This window comes from Lissotriton vulgaris, chromosome 12 (genome assembly GCF_964263255.1).
Source record: "Lissotriton vulgaris chromosome 12, aLisVul1.2, whole genome shotgun sequence".
Classification (NCBI taxonomy): Eukaryota; Metazoa; Chordata; class Amphibia; order Caudata; family Salamandridae; genus Lissotriton; species Lissotriton vulgaris.
Window position 1 is genome coordinate 244,799,427 of NC_141700.1, and position 22,347 is coordinate 244,821,773.

Genomic DNA, 22,347 nt, shown 5'->3' on the forward strand with positions numbered 1-22,347 from the left:
TCAAAAGGAATGAATAGTAGGAACATACAATAAGTATCAATTAGTCAAAGGAAGATAATAAAGTTACAGGAAAAAAGACAAGCGAAAAGGATATCATGGAGGTTTATGAACATCATCAGAAGAATTTTTATGAGAAAGAACAGTAATGGAAACCGGGGAGGGAAGTTTGGACAAATAATTAGTAAGTGGAACCCATAACAAATCTCTCTTTATAGCAAGTGAAATGGGGGTAACATAATTGGTATCAAGTCTATGATGAAAGCAAATAGCATCTTGTTAGTTTTAAGGCGCTCTGCACACAAAAAAAGAATGAAAGATGCGTATTAAGTTATCATTATGTGTCTGTTTATGGGAAGTCGTGAATAAAAAGGCACATCAAATAGGAGTAGTGGCTTTTAACTAATATATTGCTCCAGGGACTAATGGAACCTGTTGAAAGGTTAACTCTTTTATGCTTCACCACTTGTCCTACTTCGGGTAGCGGATGTATAGTGGCAAAGTAGTCAGTTGCAGTGCGGAATCAAAAGATCAGCCTTGTAATCTCAATAGTACATGACCAAATTGTGTGATCCTGAGCAAGTCAGATCTTCATCTGCAAAAAAAAAAATAACATCACTTAAAAATAGAAGAATCTATGGTGATAAGTGCTGACGCTGTTTCTCTGAAATCACATGCTTTGCACTAATGAAAACTTGAACTCTGGCTAACTGTGAGAATTTAAGCCTCAGACTCCATGTTGTTTGTTACATTTCATTATACCCGCAGAGAGATTAGTATTTTCATGTCTCATTAGAATTGAATGTGTTCCACAGATAATTTCACCAGCTGTTCTGAATAAAGGTATATTAATTCAAGGTTAACCCTAGCTGTCCCAGGTAAACTGGCACACGAAGTAACCCCTTTTTTTCCATGTACAGGTGGTCTCCATGTTAGAATGTTGAGATTTTTGCGGAGTGTGTTTAGTTGCAAAGCTTCTCTTTCATTTTGATTGGGTTTGCTTGGTTTAGACTTTGTGAACCAGGCACAACTGTAATAAATGATGAAACCCATCGTTCACAACTCTATAAAGGAATGTGTTTTCTTGACGTGAAGGAAACCCTTTCCTACTTTAACTGAGCTTTATAATCTGATTTATTAACTCATTGATTCTGACTAGACTAAATTGGTTGCCGTTTCACAAAAAATGGAGCTCAGCCACGTGAATGCACTGTTTGCTGTCCTCCCTCGCTGATGCCGGCGCGAAGAGTCCATTTCCATAAACTTGCTTTCCTGGCTGTGGCATGTTACTGTGGTATTTCTTGTGACATATTGGCAGGATCCTGCAGTACTTACACTAAATGACATGCCATGACACTTACATATGTAATGATGAAATACCCTCCTAGACCTCCACATTCTTTATTTAACACTAGGTTAGTCTTTACATTTGTGCAATTTATAAGTATGGTACATTTCATTAGCTCTGCACTGAATAGCACTGTCGGAGGTCGCACATTTTAGATACCTTGAGACACCCACATTTTATGTGGATGTAACTAGGTGTTTGTGCAGCGCGAGCAAGACCCTTGGCGCTGCTGTAAACAGATCATACCTGCACAGTCAAGTACTGCTATCCCCTTGGACCAGGAGTTGGGTGTCTCATGGAGAACTAGTCAGTAGTGGCCGGGAGGCCCAGTACATCCCTTCACACACTGGATGAAAAATGTGCCCGTTCCAGAGTCTGGTTGGTACTCAGGCCTGAGCCACACACAGTGCTGTGTTCAGCCCCAGGTGATATCTTTGGTTGTGGGGGATGTCTTTCACAGCACTCTTGTTGAGATTGCTCATTCCCTGTACCGGTTCTGGGACACAACTGGGTTCGTTGAGGTCACCACCGGAGTAGCCTTGCCAAAGCTGGATGAAGATGATGGTGGAGTCTGGCTACCTTTGTCTCCAGTTGGCTCCCATTCCACATTCATGTCCTCGTCAAGCCAGGTCTCTGGTCTATGGGTTTTCTTAAACCAAGACACATTCCTGGTCCCTACCTTGCCCCACATTTTAGCTGTGATCATTGTTCCTCGAACTCGGATAGCCACCCATGTGTACCTTTCTAATAAGGTCTGGAATTTTCCATCTGGATACTTGTTTTTGACAAACCCATTTGTGCCCTTTTTTAGTGGGACCGGTATTGCTTTTCTCACTTGACTGGCTTAGTCATTTGTTGCTCTCCAACTGTTCTGGGCTCTGCTAACATCCAGGATGGTGGACATCTACTTGAGCACAGAGGGATGCCCCTGCGAATGGGGGTGAACATGTGGTGTACTATGGGGAGCATGTTGGTGGAGACGTCACTCTAGTTTGGCCGCTTGGCCCACCACGATTCTCAGTGTCTTGTTCAGTGTCTGCATGAACAGTTCCACTTCCCCATTTGCCTAGGGCCTCAGTGACATGACTTTACGGTGCTTCATTCACAAGAGATTGTGGTACTCAGTGAATTCAGTGCCATGGAACATGGCCCCATTATCCGTCTTGATCTCCGAGGGGAGTCTAAAGGTGGCAAATATTTTTTCAAGGATTGGCTTGACCTTGTGGAAGGTTTGGATGATGTCAGTTCTACTACAGGGTTCTTAGAGTGGCAGTCCACCAGGACTATGATAGTTCGTCCATCAGGAAATCTCCCGAAGTCCATGCTTATTTGGGCCCATGGTTCAAAGCTGTTTTTTTTTTTGTCAGGACCGGGGCTGGGGCCATGCCTCTCCGTTTGATGTGGCACAGATGATACTCTTTAACTTTCTCATCGATCAGACTGTCCATGAAGGGGAACCAGACTTTCTACCTCAGCCTCGTGTTTATCTTTGCAGCCCCCTCGTGCCATTGATGCAGCAACTCTACAACACAGAGCCACAGCACCTGTGGGATCACAATGTGTTGGCCTTTTAGCATGAGTTCCCCTGGAGTGGTCCTCCGCTCATCCTAAACTCGCCAGAGGTAATCCATCACGAGAAGGGTTGTGGTTCCACTATGCCTGTGCATCATCAAGGAATCATCTCCATTGGTGGTGCTCCAGAGCAGCCACCTCTTTCTGGAAGCAGGCATCTTGTGCGGTTTGTACCGCAATCTTCTCTGTCACCATGGTGTTTAGGTAACCCCTCTTTCCATGCTTCTGGCAAACTCATTGGCCCACTCGGCTTTCTTATCTGTCCTGTCCACCTTAAAGTCGGTGTGTGACGTAAATCATAACAGGGAGTCCACTGGATTCTGGGTCTCTGGCCTGTAGATCACCTCAAAGCTGCATAGCTGCAACTGGACTGCCCATTGCTCAATCTAAGGGGTGGCTGTCGGAACGTGGCAGCAGAGGGATTAATAGCTTATCGTGTGTGACCACTCAGAATTCTCTCACCTAATAGGCATCGGTTAAAGTGCTGGCACCCGCACCTCATGCCCAGCTCCTCTCTTTTAATCTTCACATATCGTGTTTCGGGTGAGTTAGTGCCAGACTCTTGTATGAGATGGGCACCCAGGTTCCCTTTGCCTTCTCTTGAGTCAGGACTGCTCCTAGACATACGGGGCTTGCGCCCACAATCAAGTCAGTCCTTTGCCTTGGGTCAAAGTATACCATTGTGGCATCTTCAGCAGTGCACTTGTTATTCAATCAGGAGTTTATAACGCACAACTACCCACCCAAAAGGGTCTCAAGGTGCTGAGGGGGGTTGGGGAGGATGCGGAGCTCCTGGATGTTCGCGGTGACTCGAAGAGCCAGGTCTTGAGGTCGTTCAAGAACTTGGAGAGTGTTGGTGTGCCTTCCATGCCTTGGCCGTGGGGAGAAAGAAAGCGCGTCCTCCTGTTCTGGTCTTCTTGATGCGTGGTACAGTCGCAAGACAAAGCTGGGCTGAGCGGAGGAATCTTTGGAGTGTGTGTAACAACAGGCAGAGGTTCATGTAGGCAGGTCTGGTGTTGTGAAGTGCCTTGTGGGTCTCGACAGGGAGCCAGTGTAGTGTCCGTAGGTGTTGGCTGATGTGGCAGTGGTGCGGTAGGTTAAGGACTAGTCTGGTGGCGGCGTTCTGGAGTTTGCAGGTGAGGTTCTTGTTGATCCTGGCGTCTGGGCAGCGGGCCATGTGCCGTCCAGGGATGGAAAGCCTTGGTGTCTCCTCCACCCACACCCAGGCCTCCTCCGGGGTCTGGAAGAAGATGGCCCTTCCCGAAAAATGAACTTTAACTTTGCCGGGAATAGAATCATATATTGTAATTGGAGGGCTCGCAACTTGACCTTTACAGAGTCAAATGTCCGCCGTTGTTTCTGAACTTCCTGGCTGTAATCTGGAAACGTCACTATCTTCAGGTTCTCATAGCGAATGTCACCCTTGAGGCACATTTCACAGAGTATCATGTCTCTGTCCATAAAGTTTAATATTTTAGGAATGATTGACCTAGGTGGTGAAGGGCAAACACATTCTCTGTGATCTTCTACACTGCAGATCACTGACTGCAGGGTTATGAATGGGTGATTGTGTTTCAGTCTAGCAAACCCCCATAATCACATCACTGCTTTATTCCAGATTTCAGCTTGCATACAGGTATGTCTGAGATGGCCCACAGACTTGTCAGTGAAGGAAGCCGCTAAACTAAAAATCCCTCCATGAATATTCGGGTCTTTCGTATTTATAGATCTGTTTAGTATGAGTCTTGTGTTGCTTTAAATGCATGACTGAGTCAGATTCAAAAGCAGCCCGGGCAAAAAAATTCAAACCTGCTCCTCTCCCTTCCTCCTCTCTCATCTGTCTCCTTTTCTATGTCTCTCAGTCCTCTTTTCTCTCGCTTTCTCTGGCTTGCTGTGATTACCTGGGGGAGCTGGTGAAAACGGCAGAGGAGACTGCAGCTGCCCTCATCCTTTAAAAAACTGTCTCCAATTACTCCAGCCCGTCAGGAAAATGCCCAATGGGATAAACTGGCACGCCAGCCCTGTTTAAATGACTGACGCATCTGAGTGCATAAATTCATTAGGTGGTGGAAAGTGAAGATAGAAGGTACCACCAAAGCGTTGCCAATAGTCACTTTGAGACGCATAAGAAAAGGAGGAGGATTTCTTCACAACATGGAGCCTAGCACTGAAATGATTCTGCTCCACAAGTTTTTTGAATGAAGACTCTTTGTTTCCTCAGAGCACTAGGATCTCGTCAATGCTGAAGCATATGGTGATTTTGCTAAAATAACCCATATTTCTAATACAGAAAATCATACGCCAGTTCAGCCGGAACTCTGCCTCTGATGCTTCAGGCGATCAGCTAGTGTATAAAGACATCTTTGTGACTGTGTGTGCTGTGATCACTTCCTAGTCAAGGCTGTGACCCATTTGTAAGCAACATTCAGGCCTAACTAATAGGAACATAGTCTCCTGGGGGCATCCAATTCAGAACCTTGTAGGTGTTTAGGATGTCATAAATGATTCACCGTTTTTGGTGTACTGCACTGTTTAAGTGATCTTAATCCATTAGTTAATCCTTACGGCCGAGTCAAGGCCACCGCAGTCACAACAGCTGAAGCTGCCTCTGATCTGTAGAGTGGGTAGTACAGACGCTGCCACGATTACCCCTACAAGTTCTGTCTTAGTGATTTTAGATTGACCCAAAAAATAGCAAGTCATGTAATGTGAGAAAAAAACATGGATATCTTTCTTTAATCTTTATTTCGTTGTTTTACAACATAAAAGATAAACAATAAAATACAAATAACGCATCAAAAAATCAAAGATCAGTACTACATTTCATCATAATAGGTCACCTTATTATCTATTCTACATTTCATCATGTTTAGGACACACTGTTATGGATGTGAATTATCACAGAAATTAAATAAATATTTAAAAAGTTTAAAATTCAAGTTAAAAAAGCATTACATTGGAATTATAACAGCCAAGGCAAGAAAAAGATTTAAAATCACACAACTTGACTAGGCATAATTCATGGTTTAAACAAGTCTGTGGGATAAATGGTATCTTAAAAAGAAAGAGATACTTTCTGTCTAATAAAGTTTACAGCCAATAAAAATTTGCTGATGCCGAATACAATTACTTGGCTAGTGTCCGTGCTTAGGATTCTGCCAGCTTCCTTGTGGGAAGTGGAGCCAATGTTGTAACACAAGGGAGCTATCCATTTTTTCCTTGTGTTACCATAGCTGGGACAAAAGAACAATATGTGAAAAACATCCTCCCTTTGATTATTGGTACACAAGGTGCAGTAATCGTTGTTTATCTTCCCCCAGCTTTTCTCAGTGGTCTTTGTCCTTAGAGTCCCATATCTAAATTTAAATACAATGTTTTGGACAAGGGTGGCTGGATCTCATCAAGAAATGATTCAAAAAAAGCCTCACTTTTTGCCATTAAAAATGTTTCAGTAAGAGGACCATGTGTTCTTATATACACCGAGTCATGGCTCACATAGGACCAGAAAGACAATTTAACTATTTTCTTGGAGGCAGAAGTTAAGGTTTCCGGCTCATTCCAGAAATGGGTTAATCCAAGCTTAGTTAACCAAGCTTTAACATGTTTAAACCAGAAGATTTTACTGCCACTATCTAGGTCCAGGACTTCTTTCAAGCCATGTTTGTAATCAGTCAGTTCAGGGGTTGTCCATAGTCTGACCCATAACAATAGTGGTCTCAGCATTACATGATGGTCAGTATGTTTAATATTTAAGTCAAGAAATAAAGGTATCAGTGGAGTATTGTTAGGAATTTTTAATAGTCCCCTGATAAACTTATTCTCCTGTACTTCGAAGATCTTTTTACATGCTGGACCCCATATTTCTGCCCCATACAGGGCAGCTGATTGAACCTTGTATCTAAAAATCTCTAGTGCTGGGGTAACTGCCTTATTCACACTTTTATTGTATCTTTGTAGTATTGGAAAACAATTTTGTTTAAACACCAGTTTTGATTTTTCCAACTGTGGGCTCCATCCCATTGACGAATCTAGCAGGACCCCCAAGTAAGTAAAACTATGTTCGTAGTCTAATTTATGGCCGTTTAACATTATGTTTTTTTTAAAAACTTTTGTGCGGGTTTAGTGCCATATATTTAGTTTTTTTTATATTAATTTCTAATCCTTTTAAAGTGCAATATTGCTGGAACCTGTCCAGTAAGGTCTGGAGACCCCGTTGTGTTTGTGAAATGAGAATCGTATCGTCCGCGAAGAGGAGGGACGCTACTCGTTCCCCCCCCAATCGAGGCGAATCGTTATCACAATTCTCCATATAGGCTGCAATGTCGTTAACATAAAGGGAGAAAAGTGTGGGGGCCAGTACGCATCCCTGGCGTACTCCCCTTTTTATGGGGATTGGGTCTGTAAGTTCCCCATTTGGACCCCACCTAACCTTGGCATAGTTCTCCTGGTGCAGCCCCATCACAAGTTTTAACAATTCACCTGGGAGCCCCTGCCTTTCCAGAGTTTTCCAGAGTAGATCTCGAGGGATTAGGTCAAATGCTGCTCGCAGGTCTACAAAGGTCACATACAAGTGACCTTTGCGAATGATAACATATTTCCAGTACAAGCAGCATAGCCTTAATACCTGGTCAATGGTTCCAGTTTTTTTCCCTAAACCCCGCCTGATATGTGGATAAAACTGATTCATCCTCCAACCACGTATTTATTCGATTTAAAATATGCCTGGCATATATCTTTTGTGTTATATCTAAAAGGCTGATGGGACGATAGTTGGCTGGATCGCCACGATCCCCCCTTTAAAAAATAGTAATAATTTCTGCGCCATTCCATGTGTCCGGAATTTGATCACCGGCCGCAATAATGTTAAATAAATGATTAAGATAGGGTGCCCAAACATCAACATTATACAGATAAAGATCACCTGGAATTTTATCAAGCCCGGGCGCCTTCCCTTGCTTTACCGTAGCAATTGCTGTCTCTGTTTCCTGTAAGTCAAAAACTACCAACGGGTAGGTCTTCTCTGACAGTGCAACCATGGATTCTTCGATCAAAACTTCAGTAGAAGTTTTGGCTGCATACAACGTTGTGAAATGTTTGACCCACGTGTCCTCATCCAGAAAAACCTCTCTGGAACCTTTTTTGCGTTTGTTCCCCTTGGCCACTAGTTCCCAGAATTGTCTCTGGTCCTTATTTTTAGCTGCTGCTAACATACTAAGCCATAGTTCCTCGTCCCAAGAGGATTTTGCTTTTATTATTGTTTTATTATATGTCTTCCTTTTATCTCTAATTTCTATTGGACCTTTCCTTTTAACGGCATCAATCAGTGCAGTTTTGGCAAGACGATATTCCTTATTGTACCAGGGCTTTCCTACCGGTTTTGCATTTGCCGTACCCATCCCTTTTTTGTGTTTTTTTTGTAAGAAGTTCTAGTAATTTACTAAAAAGGGATTTGTGTACTTTAATAAATTCTTTAGAATCACATGTGTGTGGGCAGTATGATTCAAATGTATCTACAAAGGTACAGTAAATTTTAGCCAGTAGATCCTCTCTTTCCAGTATGTATGCCCATTTAACAGCCCTACGATTGTTGCGGAGGATGATATTGTCTGTAATAGGTAGAGCTGCTAAACTATAACTTCCCTCAATATCTCCCGGCCCCTTTATCAGACTTTGAAGAAAACCAGTTTCTAATGGATAATGGTCACTGTCAAATCTCTCCTTAACTTTTAAGTCGGTTGTAAATGGCCAAAGATCGAAGACAATGACATAGTCTAATTTGCTTTCGTACTCTCGCCTCTTAAAAGTGGGTGCTTTCGGACTGTCAGATGGCATACGCCCGTTGCATGCCCTCAGACCATGGGCTGTAAGCAACCTTGTGATCTGGAGAGCTAATGTAGTACCAGCAACCATTCCATCTTCAATCAGGGCAGGTATCCCGTTAGCAGCATCCTCATCTTCAAACAATTGTGCTATGCCTACAATTGGTTCAAAATTGCAGTTCATGTCCCCACATAGGATTACACTTGCGTCTGGTTTTAATGTATCCATGAAGGTCTCCAACTTCCCGATACATGGTGACTCCTTGTGGGATGGGTAAGGACTATTATACATGTTGAGGAGGTAGATCACCCTATTATCCACTGTGGTTATTTCCAGACCAAGGATATCTGGAGAATCAATATTAAGGGTCTTTACACCAATGTTAATGGATACACTGATCCATATTAAAAGACCTCCAGAAGCACGGCCTCTTGGTGAAGGCACAGCCTCTACTTGGTAAGATTTGTAACCAGCCCTGTGCATCTGAACCGTGGCCCAAGTTTCTTGCAACACACAGATATCAAAAGTGTTCATATAATTGTTCCAGTCTGGGTCACATAGTTTAGCACGCACCCCTGCTATGTTCCATGAAACAAGTGAAAGTAGGGGAGGTCCCTCGATTGTCCCGAAGGGCACTGAAGGTATGGGTAAAGACGGGCTGCTATCAACCTCATTTCCAGTTAAAGTAGTATGGTAGTCTACCTTTGCAGGTCTGGACCCTTCTTCCTCCTTAGACCCTTCAGTACAAGTAGTGTTTACATCCCCCTTAACATCCTCCCTGATCTTTAATCTTCAGTCGCACTCCTCCAAACCACTAAATACATCAAACCTGTTTGATAACTCTAAAGGTGTAAATGACATCAAATGAGTCATTTTTCTGTATTCCCCTGTGTTGTGGCTAGGGGGTATTGTGTTCCACCCCGGTGTCACAGGAATTGGAGCTAGTTGGTGCATATAGGTGGGATTCCTAGCAAACTCCATATTAGAATAATAGTTAACAAAAGGGACTTTGTTAGTTGCATGTTGGGGAGGGAATACTGTGGATCTTGGGTAAAAGTATGTCAAAGGGCGCGGTACAATACAGTTGTTTTCGTTGCCATAAGGCCAGTTCAGGATGTATTGTACAGCTTTTTTATCCCTAAAATGTACAACTACAATATCTCCCCCTATGTCCTTGGATCTTCCATCCAACCATGGCAGGCATCGGACATGAACTATTTCGCCATTTATGTCGCTAGCTTTAGGTCTATATAATGACAACCAATGCATTATTTTATTTTTTTGTTGGAAAAAACCTTCCCGTTTACTACTTGACAGTTCCGGAACACCAGTAAGTACCACCACATATGGTACGGCTTCTGGCGGGAGTTCGGTGGGTGGTCTCCTTCCCTGGCCCACTCTCACATGACTAATTTCATTCTCCTCCAATCTTGTAGGTCTACTTGGAGGGATGCGTGTTTCCCTTACTTGAGTATTAGCTGTGATGTCTGAGGTACTGTTTGGTTTTGTGGTTGATCTGGCCTTTGTTATTTTTGGCTGTTTTGGATTAGGGTTAGGGGGATGTTTGCTTACAGGTAGTACTCTTGTAGGCGGGTGGTTGATAACAGCCGAAGTAACTGGTTTCAGATTGTTATGCATAGTGGAGGTAGAGGGGGTTACTACATCTGTTGAGGAGGTATATGCCATGGTAGAGGCTTTAAGAGGTTTTGATGCTATTGTTGGCCCTGTTGACCTGATAGAGTTCCCATATGTTGCCAAATCCACCTCTATTTTCCCCAACCTTAGTTCTACTCCCTTTAACCTTTCGGCTATAGCCAGCGTGTAGCTCCGCACAATGAGTTCAATGCTATCCAGAAGAGTTTTAGGGGGGTCTGGTTGAGACCCTTCGACCATTATAACGTGGTTGATATCAAGTTCCGTATCAAGATGGGGAGATGATAGTGCAGGTGTTAGAGGAACTGGTGCAGTTCTTATTGGTTCTTTAACAGCTAATTCTCCCGTGGCCTCGTTAATAGTAGGGTTGGACTTCTTCCCAAACTCAGTATGACTCAATTTTGGCTTGGTTGGGTCCATCCTCTTCCGTCTCTTCTTTGATGGTGGAGGACCATGGATTTTGTGTTGCAAGGGCCTCGTACTTTTGCCTCTTACTACCTTCCCCGGCCTAGCTGTGGGTGAGATCATGACCTTTGACGAGTTAAATATGCTAGGGGAGTCATGAGTGCCAGTAAGGGTTTCTAGTTGTGTTGATGTAGAGCCAATAGCGGGTGCTAAACATTCCCTCAGTAATGCGGGCACACTGGAAGCAGGCGATGTAACCTCCAAGATGGTACTATTATGCTCGTTATCCGGGGTAACAGCAGGGATGGGCTCAGAAAGAGTCCTATTCTTGATGCGTTCAATAGAACGACGGCGGTCTGCCCGTCGCTCATCTAAGAAATGATCTTTGGATCCCTCGGACACGGCTTTAGTAAAGTAATTGTCCAGGGTTCGGTTTGTCGCACCCCCAATTTTATCTGGACCAGAAGTAGCAGGACTGTTAGCAGTAGCAGCCATAATAATATAATGTCAATAAAGCGCCAATAATGTAAGAGGGTGCACTACTCACTCGTTGGGTAGACAACAGCCTAGGGGTCTGGCCCAGCCCAGTCTCCTCAGGCCTCTGAGGGCCTAAGAGGGCCCGCCCTTTGCCCGGGCTTCGCCCCGGGCGTCCCGCTCGCGTCCCGCTGAGCGGAATAGGGATCTGATATTGTAGGGCGTGTGACGTGCAGGAGGCGGGGCTCGCAGGGTGCGCAGGCCAGGTCACGCAGGCCGAGCAGGGACTCCTGGTCAACTTAGTCCCTGCAGCGCTCCACCCCGGCCGCCGCTGATTGCCTCCACTCACCCCCAAGGTCCGCAGTAGGTGTAGGTGCCGAGTCGCGGCACCGGCAAGGCTTGTGCAGCGAGGCACTGTGGCAGGATGAAAGCTCCCAAAGGAAAGACACGCAGGATCAGTGACCGCGTAGGCTCCGCAGTCCGCTCCACTCTCCCAAGGAGCAACAGGTGATGGTGGGATTTCTACTGGTTTTCCGGCAGGAGGCGGGGCTCGCAGGGTGCGCAGGCCAGGTCATGCAGGCCAGGTCACGCAGGCCGAGCAGGGACTTGGATATCACACAGACACTGACTCAACAAATTCTTTAATGTCTAACTTCAGAATATCAAAGTCCCCCCAAGTCTCAGAATAATGAGGTTACTTTTTTATTTTTGTAGGTTTGGCTACCTGTGAATGTAGCAACTAAGCAACATATAGACAGATGGACAAAGAAACTAGATGCAAACCACATTCGTAATTTTTGAACATGTTGATTGGTTCATGATTAGTCTTGCTTGCTGTTTTGTTGGTTGGGCAGAAGTGCCTCATGGCTCAGCATGTTTTTTGACTGGATGCATTGGTTCATATTGAGGATTTTGCTTGATTAGTTGGTTGACTGATTTATTCCACATGTTAGGCCAAGGAATATATCAACGCTGCTCTATACAAATACCATAAAGCATAACGTAGCATGTCTGTTGGTTGAGCATTTTGGCTTACCATTTGAGTGTGTTAAATTGATCATTCGTGGTGGTTGATTGAATGAGTATACTGGGTGGTTTATTGAACAAGTGGTTGGTTGGGCATAGTTTGACGAGGGAGTTATCATAACCCTTTCACTAAGTTGTCCAAATTCACAAGAGAGGCTCAAGAGCTCAACGTCCTTTGCTTGGTTCACCAACACCTTTAGACTCTTTTCACACTTAAGGCAAATGCAGAAGGAGTTTGGTGATTTTATTGGTCTCTCTTCCCTACCATTTCTGATTTGGCTGAAAAGCAGAAAAGAAAACGAAGGACATTCCTTTGATATATTGTGTGAGTTTGCTACTTTTCACAGGAGTTTAAGTCCACAGTGGTTGTAAAAATGCTTGTTGATGTACAGGCATGTTAGGATTTGTCAAAGGTAACTTGGGGACTGTGGTAAAAGTAGATGAACTCACAAATAATGTATGTTTTGGGTCATTGCAGAAGTACATATATTTAGGATCTGGTGTTCATGTATGACAAGAATCTCATGAATCTACGATGAGTATCTCTTTAATGGACTGCGAGCAATACCACAGTACTATCTGTTGTGCACTCTGTGCTGGATTCCGCTTTTGCAGGGCCAGCAGAAGGCTCTCTGCTCCGTACTCCAGTTTGCTCCTCTAAAAAGCTTTTCAATTGTTCCCTTAGGGGCGTGCATCAGTGTGCGGCCCTGTAGACAAACTTTCATCGAGGGTCCCATCCTGTCTAAATAACTATCTTCGGCTCAGCTCCCACCACAAGCAAGGCGCTGAGCCAATGATAGATACCTTTGTATAAAGAAAAGGGAACTTTTCCCTTGCCACCCCTATAAGTGGGTGTCATTCTGTTACATACCCTTGGTCCTACATTAGCCTTCAAGGAGTCATTTCTCGCTCCAGAAGGGATGCCTTTTAGTTCTGTATTATTGTATCCTCTTCAGCTCACATTCTATAACCAATCGTCATCAAGCTGCCCTGAGAGCACTCCTGTGGGCAACATAAAATGTAGCTCTTTCCAGCCTTGCACAGAGCCGGCCACTGGATGACGCATGTCTGAACAATAGTGAACCGGTGGTAGATCCAGTTCAAGACCAGTTGTAAAAGACAGAAGCTCCTTTTTCTGTAAATTGATTCATCACATACCTAAGCAAATTATTGCAGCTCAACACCTATGTCGATGCAGGGCTGTCTCGGGGTTCACAGGATGGTGAGTATTAACAGCGGAGCAGTATGTCTGCCTGAAGAGGCAGTGATAGAGTCAGCAGGAGGGCACGAATGTACATATTAATGTCACATTCTAGGAATCATTTCGAATTTGTGAACAAAAAGAGACCATGCAAACAGCTTAGAGAACTCCAAACCATATGGCAGGCTTAATTAAGAATGCATCGTACATGTGAAGGTAAGCTATGGGAAATAGCGAAAGTTGAAGGGAACTGCGTGGTTTGTAATGCATGCAGCTGCAGAGAAGCAGGGCATATGGCGAAGCTAACTCCACCAAGCCCTTTAACCTCTGATGAGGTGCTGATGTCAGGGGACAAGAAATACATGAATGCTTTGTATTGCAGCAGATATGTAGCACTGCTCCTGCTTTTGCTAGCAAATGGCCACATCTCACATACCTTACTAATAAGCAGGCCATCCAGGGGTGGCTGGCACATATATGCACCGGTGGGGCAGGCTGGCAACTAAGTAGTGGGTGGGTAGGTGCGTGTATGCAGGTAAGGCAAGTAGAAAATAGTACAAAATAAAGTCACTTACCTTGCCTTCTGCACGTCCGACGTCCTCCTCGGCCCAGCCTCTGTAGGCTCTGCAGGCTCCAGCCTCCAGGAAATTCCACCAACCAATCCTAGCGCTCCTCTCACCAACATGAGAGCAGCGCCAGGATTGGATGGAGCGTCCTGGCTGAACACTTGGTCAGGCCCTTTAGGCCTGTGCTTGATCTCCACCCAGCTGAGTGGAGAGCTGCAAAGTGCGCATGTCACTGCATACTTTGAAGTGTTCATCTTGCTCCTCCAGTCCTCTATGCTGCCAATCGGCATCAGAGGGGGATATGGCCCATTTATCCCGGCTGGGGGATGCTGCACACTAAACATGAAAAATGAAATCATTTTATTGCAATGTTATTTTTCAAGTTTAGCGCCGCTGCAGCGGGCAGGAGGGAGACACCCCCTTACCTTCACACAGAAACCGCTGCTGAAGCCATCACAAGGCTGTGACTAGCTCTGATTGGGCGCAGGTGGGAGTTTTTCGTCCCAGGATGCTCTTGGATGGTTGTTAAGACTTTAAGTAAAAGGAACCTTAACCCATAGACGCACATCAACACAGTTATGTGGTTTTGCGCGTACTCAAAAGGAGTCATGCACACACGCTCATCTCTTTCAGGTGCTGTTCTAGTTGCCTCATGAGCCACTAGCTTCCACAGTGTGCTTTTGAATGAAGCAATACTGGGAGTCCATGTTGTCCAGCAGATACTCTTCCTTTTCATATCCCCACATTTAGTTGTGTAACTGTATTGTGCACAAAAGGGCACCATTAGGACTCAGGCCGCAAAAACAATTACACACAATAAAATATGGTTAGGCGCGAGCTTACCGAATGATGACCCACTGCATAAATCAATGACCGTATTACTGAAAAGGCTCACTTTCCCTTTTTGCGCCACAATGCACCTTTAAGCAGATGTGCCAAGTGCAAACAGTGAAAGTGAACCCTATTATGAAAAATGTTCTGCCATCAGGCGGTCAAGAACTTGTGAAGCCCTCTGGGCAACACATTTAAGAGAAATGCGGAGCAGCTGTTTCAAAAGGGATTAGAGTTCTCCTTCCATGCGGGTGCAGTGAATGACTGCTGCCGCCTGCAAGGGGCTGTATGGGGGGTCCATGTGACCCTTTTTCATCTCTCTAGAGGGCTGACCTTATGGGTCTCACCGACAGTGCACACTCTCAAGGCTCCTCCTAAGGGCATGTTTGCCTCTGCGCCCACATCAGTAATATAGCAAAGTGATTCCCTCACACCCCATATGTGTGGGATTATTCTTCCTAACAACATTGCTTCTTGCTTTTAACCTTATCCCTATCGCTTTTTCTTTTTTGCCAAATTTAAAACTAGTTTTCTTCTGGGATTGGAGGTAATTTTAAATTCCCTTCACACTTCACCACTGCCTCCAAGCAGCCAGTCGACTTCTAGGAAAGTGGACTCTCCTTTACCTGGAGAATGGGACACTCAAGGGAAGAAGACCCGACGATGATGCTACCCACAAAATCAACCCTAGCGGGCCAAAACGTACCGCTTTGAGGTCAAATACGTGGATGAAGGTCTTGAATGAAGTCCTTTACATACTTCCCTGAACACTCTGTTGTATGCCTTAGTTCACTTTTGTTGATTACGCATATTAAGTTGGGAGGCTAAGTGAACCTATTGCTCTTACCTCTTTCTCCCTCCTTTGATTTTTTACTGACACAAATATTGACATCAACCACACCATTCAACACATACCACCCCCCCCCCCCGAGAATACTAGAACTGGGGTTAAAGTAGTAATTCAACACAATTTTACAAAATGTGTGAAGTGTGTTTGCCTTGTTTTTTATTTTTTAAGACGTTGCAGGTATTGAATTGAGATATTTTGTATGTTGTTCATTTTTAGGCACATTTGAGTCTTTACATTTTTGTCTGTTTTTGAAGTCTTTATTTTCACGTGGAACCTACTGTGAAAGTAAGAAGACAACAAGAAATAACATGACAAACTGACAGATTGCTGACTTTAATTTAGAACTCTACAGAAAATCATTGGCCTTTTGATTACCTATTCATTTTAAAAACAGGTGATATGATGGAGCCCTATCTGATGGGTTCGCTGTCTTCTCATGAGAAGTTCCTGCTAACGAGGTTTAGATTTAATATTTTCCACCATCTGCTGTTCAGACCTAAAATGCTGCTTTTTTTAAACCTGCAGCTCTCTGTGGCTGCGACGGTGTGTCTCCACAGGATATGCTGCATTTTATATTTTTATGTAAATTTTATGAATACCCCCGCAAACCCTATTTGGTAGATCTTTTAAAGAAACTTAATTTTAATCGTATCAGACCAGCTTTATTGTATCTGCAACTTTTGCACAGTGACAGTATCCTTCAAGTAACTGAATTTTTAAAACTGTCTATCAGGATGAGAAATTGTTTGGACAATTCTGGAATCTTTGTTAATTTGATTACACCTACTAATGAATTTGTTATGTATGAAAATTTGCTGTACCCTGCACTTTGCACTTTCTGCTCAGGTTTTATAATTGTGTGTTTCAATGTTTTAAATTGTCTATAATGTTAATGCACTTTTATGGTTTGAATCAAAACCGAATAAAGTCTTTTTGACTTTGACTTTGATTACCTATTCAAAAGTTAAGTTGCTACCTAGAGCGCTGATCTAATGTGCTGTTGGCAAAAGGAGTTTTCAGTGGGGTCTTCAGAGCCTGCACCACTGAATACGTTTATCCCTCAGATCTCTGGTCTGAAGGGCACTAATGGTTATTTTTTAAATCTTATTTTAAGTCGTATGAATGATCTTGGTCTTTTAGACTTTTGATGACATTACTTGACATAAGCACATTATTTCCAGGGTTTTTCTAGTGACTCTGTTGAGCAATACTTCATTAATTCAGTTATGCATTACATTTATCCGCTGCCTATTTGCAAAGAACAATACAGAATTCTAGATGTTCCCCATACACAAAGACGAAGATTCACATTGAAGAGGTCTGAGGTGTCATTGCCAATCTTCGCTCATGTGCCTCAACTGAGGGGTGGGAGCCATCTATCAGCACATTCAGAGTCAAATGATGTACATGGCCCGCTGCATTCTTTCCTTCCCTTTAATGTCCTATAAGAGCAATAGTAAAGGAGGTGAGGAGAACCATAGTGAACATTTGCAGAAGTGTTCTACCACCGTCTCTCATGAAGAAACGGGGAGCGAACGAGGGCGAAAAACAGTAACTCAGCCTGATTTACCCTTAGTCTGACTAAGTTGCAGGTTTGATCACACCCAGCTCTAAAATGCTTAGCTGCTGTGCTAGATAACTTGGAGAGTAAGACAAGGAGAGAGGAGGGGGTTCAGGTCAATGAGTGTTGTTGGGGCATGTTTCATAGAGAAGGAGACAGGAGTGCAGAGTGGTTTATGATATATAATGAATAATATAGTATAAAGTGGTGATGTACACACCTTAATGTTAAGCTTCAGTTTAGTACCTTCATCTCAAGATCTTTGGTGTCACGCTTATTCTAGGAGATGCTACAGTACGATGTGAGCAGTTGGACCTGCTTCAGGACTGGCTGTCGGATTTCCGAAAATCTACCTCCTCCTCCAGTGCAGCCAATCCAGAGGAGCTGGTAGCATTTGACGTGATCTGCGGCGATCTGAATTTTGACAACTGTTCCTCTGGTAAGCCCACGTTTATTTTAATTGTTACACGTCTTCTATAGAACTGTACATTCACACATTTCTAGTCTTTTTATCTAAACCTTTATAATAAAGGCAGGCATATTGGAATTATGCAGCAGAGGAGGATCAAAGTATGAAGCAGGGTTGACTAAATTATGCGGTAAAGAAAGGTAAATTATGCGACATAATGTGGCACATTTTCTGATTGTATTACTTCATTATATTGTCATTATTACACATGTTCACACTGTCTGGGATAAGGTTTCACCTCATTAATACAAGAATAACGTCCAAATATTTCAATAAACAGCAGAGAGGGGGACGGTCAACATTTGCAAATGGTCTTGTGCTGTTCGGCAGCACGTGTTGCTGTGTGTATTTTTAGTAGCTTTTGATATGTTTGAGCTAGAAACATTTTTTGGGGTTAAAATGTAAAGATCATGTAGCAGATGATGGATTATGTGGTAATGCGGAAAATCCATAATTATGCAGAAAATGCAGCGACTACTAAATTGCATAATGTCCAGTGGCCCCGAATAAAGGTAACAATACATAAAGGTTATTAGCTAGAAAATGTGACAATAAATAAATAAAAATGTATCTGGTTCTGTCACATAGCTCTCGGTTTTAGGCACTTACTACATACAGTATGTACACTGAGGGCCTGATTTACAAAGGTAACTGGAGTAAGTTTACTTCTTTTTGGTATTCACAAACTCAGAGTGTAAGTTACTACTAAAAAGTAAAAAAAAAAACAGCAGTAAGTCTAGAATACATATAGCCAGCCATTTGTTCTACAACACTCTGCAATAGAAAATAATGGTGGTAGGAACTTAACATAAAACATTATAGGAAATAATGTCGATTTTTTTAAAATATTTAAAATAGTAAAAAATATAAATAACAAATTAATGTAAAAATCATAATATAGTATACATTTAATTACATGTAAAATATTTTAATAACCTATTTTGAATTTAAAAAATGATCACTTCTAATAATAATTGTTTTTCTTTAGGTGAGAGTTTTTTACTTAAATTCAAAATAATAATTGAATTTAATATATTTCAAGTAATTAAACTTTAATTCAAAATATTTTCAATTGTGTGTAACATTTTTTAAATGTGTTCCAGAATGAAATAAATAAAATGAATTTTATTAATATTTTCCATTAAAAAAATGTAATATTTATTTTCAAGTTAAATAACTTTTTTTTTCCCCTTTATTTTACAATGCGTAGAACTTCGCTAAAATAATGTATTTAACTGAAAAGGAAACATTGAAATATTTTTGACACTGATGCAGCCTAGTGATTTGGCAAACTGAGTTAATTTGGGTGAAATTACATTTTAGAACTGGAGGGGAATTCTCAGGGGAAAAGAAGGCGAATTGCAGTTTTTGGATGCTTTAGTTTAATAAGAGAATGAGGTCATCTACAAAGAGTGCAGGCGACTGTAATGAAAAATTCTATTAAGAGGGTAGGGCTAGACTTGTTTCACTGGACTCGTCATACAGGTAAACTTCACTCCTTATTTCAGCTAGTAAAAAAACAGAGGCTAACTGGCAGGGACAAGTGCAACCCACCAGCCCAGTGATGAACAGCCGGTCACGCCCCTTTCCATGATTCATGCAACAGTAATAACTACTAGAGGCTTCTCTTTTCAGTGCTCTTCAACTCTCTGCTTCTTGAGCCCCTTGTGCACTCTGTAACCTTCATAACTATAACCTTTATTTAACTGAAGAATGAGAGTAAGTCCAGCCTATCTGTTCCCTCACAGAATAAGATTTGATATTACAAAACTTTGCAAATCCTCAACTTAAGCAAAATATGCCCCTTGCATTTCATTGAGACCTTCAGTCTTGAGGCTAATAACACAATAGTGTGTCCCACTAGACCTCTAGATCTGTTTCCTTCATCTCTTGCTATCAGGGCTTAGTTCTGTTAACATAAGAATATTATGATTCTGGTAAAATCCCTTGTTCTGTAGTCTTCAGGCGTCTGTCTGGTTTATCCTCATCCTGTTTAGTCCTGAAAACAGTTCACAAACAGGGCCGGACTGGCCATAGCGGGCACCAGGCATTTCCCCGGTAGGCCGCTAGGGTGGGGGCTGGTTTTGGGCCCCTGGGGGGCCGTTTTTGTTACCGGGGGTCGGCAATGTCGGCACCCGGTAACAAAATCGGCCGAAACCGGCTGTCGCAAACTGCTCAGCTGCACTCCCCCTGACCCCAGGGGGGCCAGCTGAGCAGTTTGCCAGGGCCGGTTTCTGTTCTCAATCCGGCCCTGTTCACAAACCCTCTATCCCTTCTATTGGTGCCTCTACTTGGAAATCTCACAGCCTTCGTTCACTTTATTGGTCGCTCTTTGGACCTGGGGTCAACCACTTTGGAAAGAAAGTCCCTGATGATATCACATGGAACCATAAAGTGGAAATGTCAATGTACATTCTAGTTGTGCATGTACAGTTGTATCCCCTATATGTCCACCCATGAGCTCCACCTGAAAGCTGGTCAGATGCAGAAGTAGTGAAGAGGAGTGTTGGGGAGCCACACAAAAAGTATCCTTCCTCTCCTGACTCCCTCCTCCACACAGCTCTCATGCGTCCTACATAACTACTCCACACATCTGCCTAATATTAACAATAATTATACCTGTCAACCTGCCACCCTCCCTTTTAGGCCTGGCATCCCTAGCTTGGTTTCTCCTGTCTTTTTGCCTCTACCTCCTGTATTGATGATGTAATGCTGGATTACGTTTTTGCTGGTTTATGTTCTCTGGGCACTTTACCACTGTTCGTGCTAGAGTGCAAATGCTCCCTGCGTAAATTGTAATTCTGATTGGTTCTCCATGATTGGCATAAATGATTTACTGGTAAGTCACTAGTAAAGTGTGCTATGCGTGCCAAGGGCCTGTAAATCAAATCCTACCTGTGAGCCTGCAGCACTGGTTGTGCCACCCACATGATTAGCCCTGTAAACTTGTCTCAGGCCTGACAATGCAGTGTCTGTGAGTGCACTTTTAAACTAGTATGTCGACCTGGCAAGTGCACCCACTTGCCAGGCCCCAACCTTCCCTTTTACTACACGCAAGGCACCCCTACGGTAGGCCCAATGTATCCTCATGGGCAGGGTGCAGTGTATGTGAAAAGTAGGACATGCACTGGTGTGTTTTATATGTCCTGATAGTGCAAGACTGCCAATTTCGTTTTTCACTATTGCTAGGACTAGCTCTCCCATAGGCTATGATTGGAGATGCCTTGTAACATTTTACAACAATGATTTTGAATTGGCAACAGCTATATATTTGGAGTTCAGGCTCTCTGAGCTCAGGATTTAAAAATACACCTTTTAGTAAAAGTGGTTTTTAAATTGTGTTTGAAAACGCCACTTTTAGAAAGTGGGCATTTTCTTGTTTAAATATCTTGTGCCTCGGCCTGCCTGTGGAATCTATGTCTGGTTTAGACTGACAGGGGCCTGTTTGAGCATTCACTCTAGACAGCCACACAAAGAGAGTTGATGTGTGCCCTTCATATCATGATGGCCAATCACCAGGCTGGTGGGCCTTCCTGAGCTAGTGTGGTGGGAGGAGCTCTCACCTGCACCTGAATAGGGATATGCCTGCCCTTTCACAAATCTGTCTCCACCCGCTGGAGTGCGTCTGGAGCCAAGACCAGGCAGAACAAGAACTTGTGCACTACAAACACTGTCCTTTAAAGAGTGCCTACTTCAAAGCCCAAAAGGGATATAAGTATTGGACCTAAAACCCCAGACTTATAAGACACGTCTGGATCAAGAGGAACTGTTGCCAAGGAGACGAGCTGTGAGGAGGAAAACTGCCCATTTGATGTGTGTGGCCTTGCTGGGTTGGCCTGCAATTGCTGCTTCTACTTTGGAGAGGAAAAGGGCTGGACCTTTGCTGTGTATGCTGCTTGTGAAGTTTCTCCAAGGGCTTGTGTGTGCTTGCCTCCTGTTAAGAAGTCTCAGGGCCAGTAAAGACTTCACCTGCAGCATCCCTGAACTCTACTGACGGGAGTTCTGACTTGCCAAATGGTGGCAATTCCAGTTCTGGGCCCTGGGAGGTTGTTCCTGCAGCAAAGATCTGCTTGAAACCACCAAAAGCAACGCATTGCCTTTCCAGTGCCTGTTTTTTTGATACAGCACTGCCACGTGGGAGATAGTTCTACACTCCGCCACCATGCTGCTGAAGAAATCGACACAGCAACTGCCCGTACCCAAAGAAAATGCTGCAGCCCAAGTTCATCAAACCGTGCCTCCGAAGTCCGTGACCACATCACTGATTCCGACACAGGCCCTGCTGTGCGACTAACCAGATCATCGCCTCATGGGACCGCGGCTGAAGAAACCAGTGCAGCGCCTGTTTGCCGCTGCATCGATCTCCACCAAAGGGGATGATGGACGGAGCGTTTGAGGTTTAATCCATCATCATTCTTTAGCTCACTCCACCACCCCAGTTCAGACATGGCCATATGCAAATCAAACTTACCCTGTGCCTCATGGGAACAGTCCAGCTCGAACTGCCAAGCCATGTCTTCCCTGGAGCAGAAACAAACATCCTTGGACCGGTTTCGGGTTCATAACCCTCATCA

General features: G+C 43.6%; 1 protein-coding gene across 1 annotated transcript in view; it reads left to right on the top strand.

The window, feature by feature from the left end:
• The window catches only part of SMPD3 (sphingomyelin phosphodiesterase 3), a 976,655-nt gene that overhangs the window by 895,776 nt on the left and 58,532 nt on the right, over positions 1-22,347 (top strand). Inside the window, exon 8 of the mRNA XM_086947747.1 lies at positions 17,588-17,743. Within this exon, the coding sequence (XP_086803873.1) occupies positions 17,588-17,743 (156 nt within the window). The remainder of the gene's footprint in view (positions 1-17,587; positions 17,744-22,347) is intronic.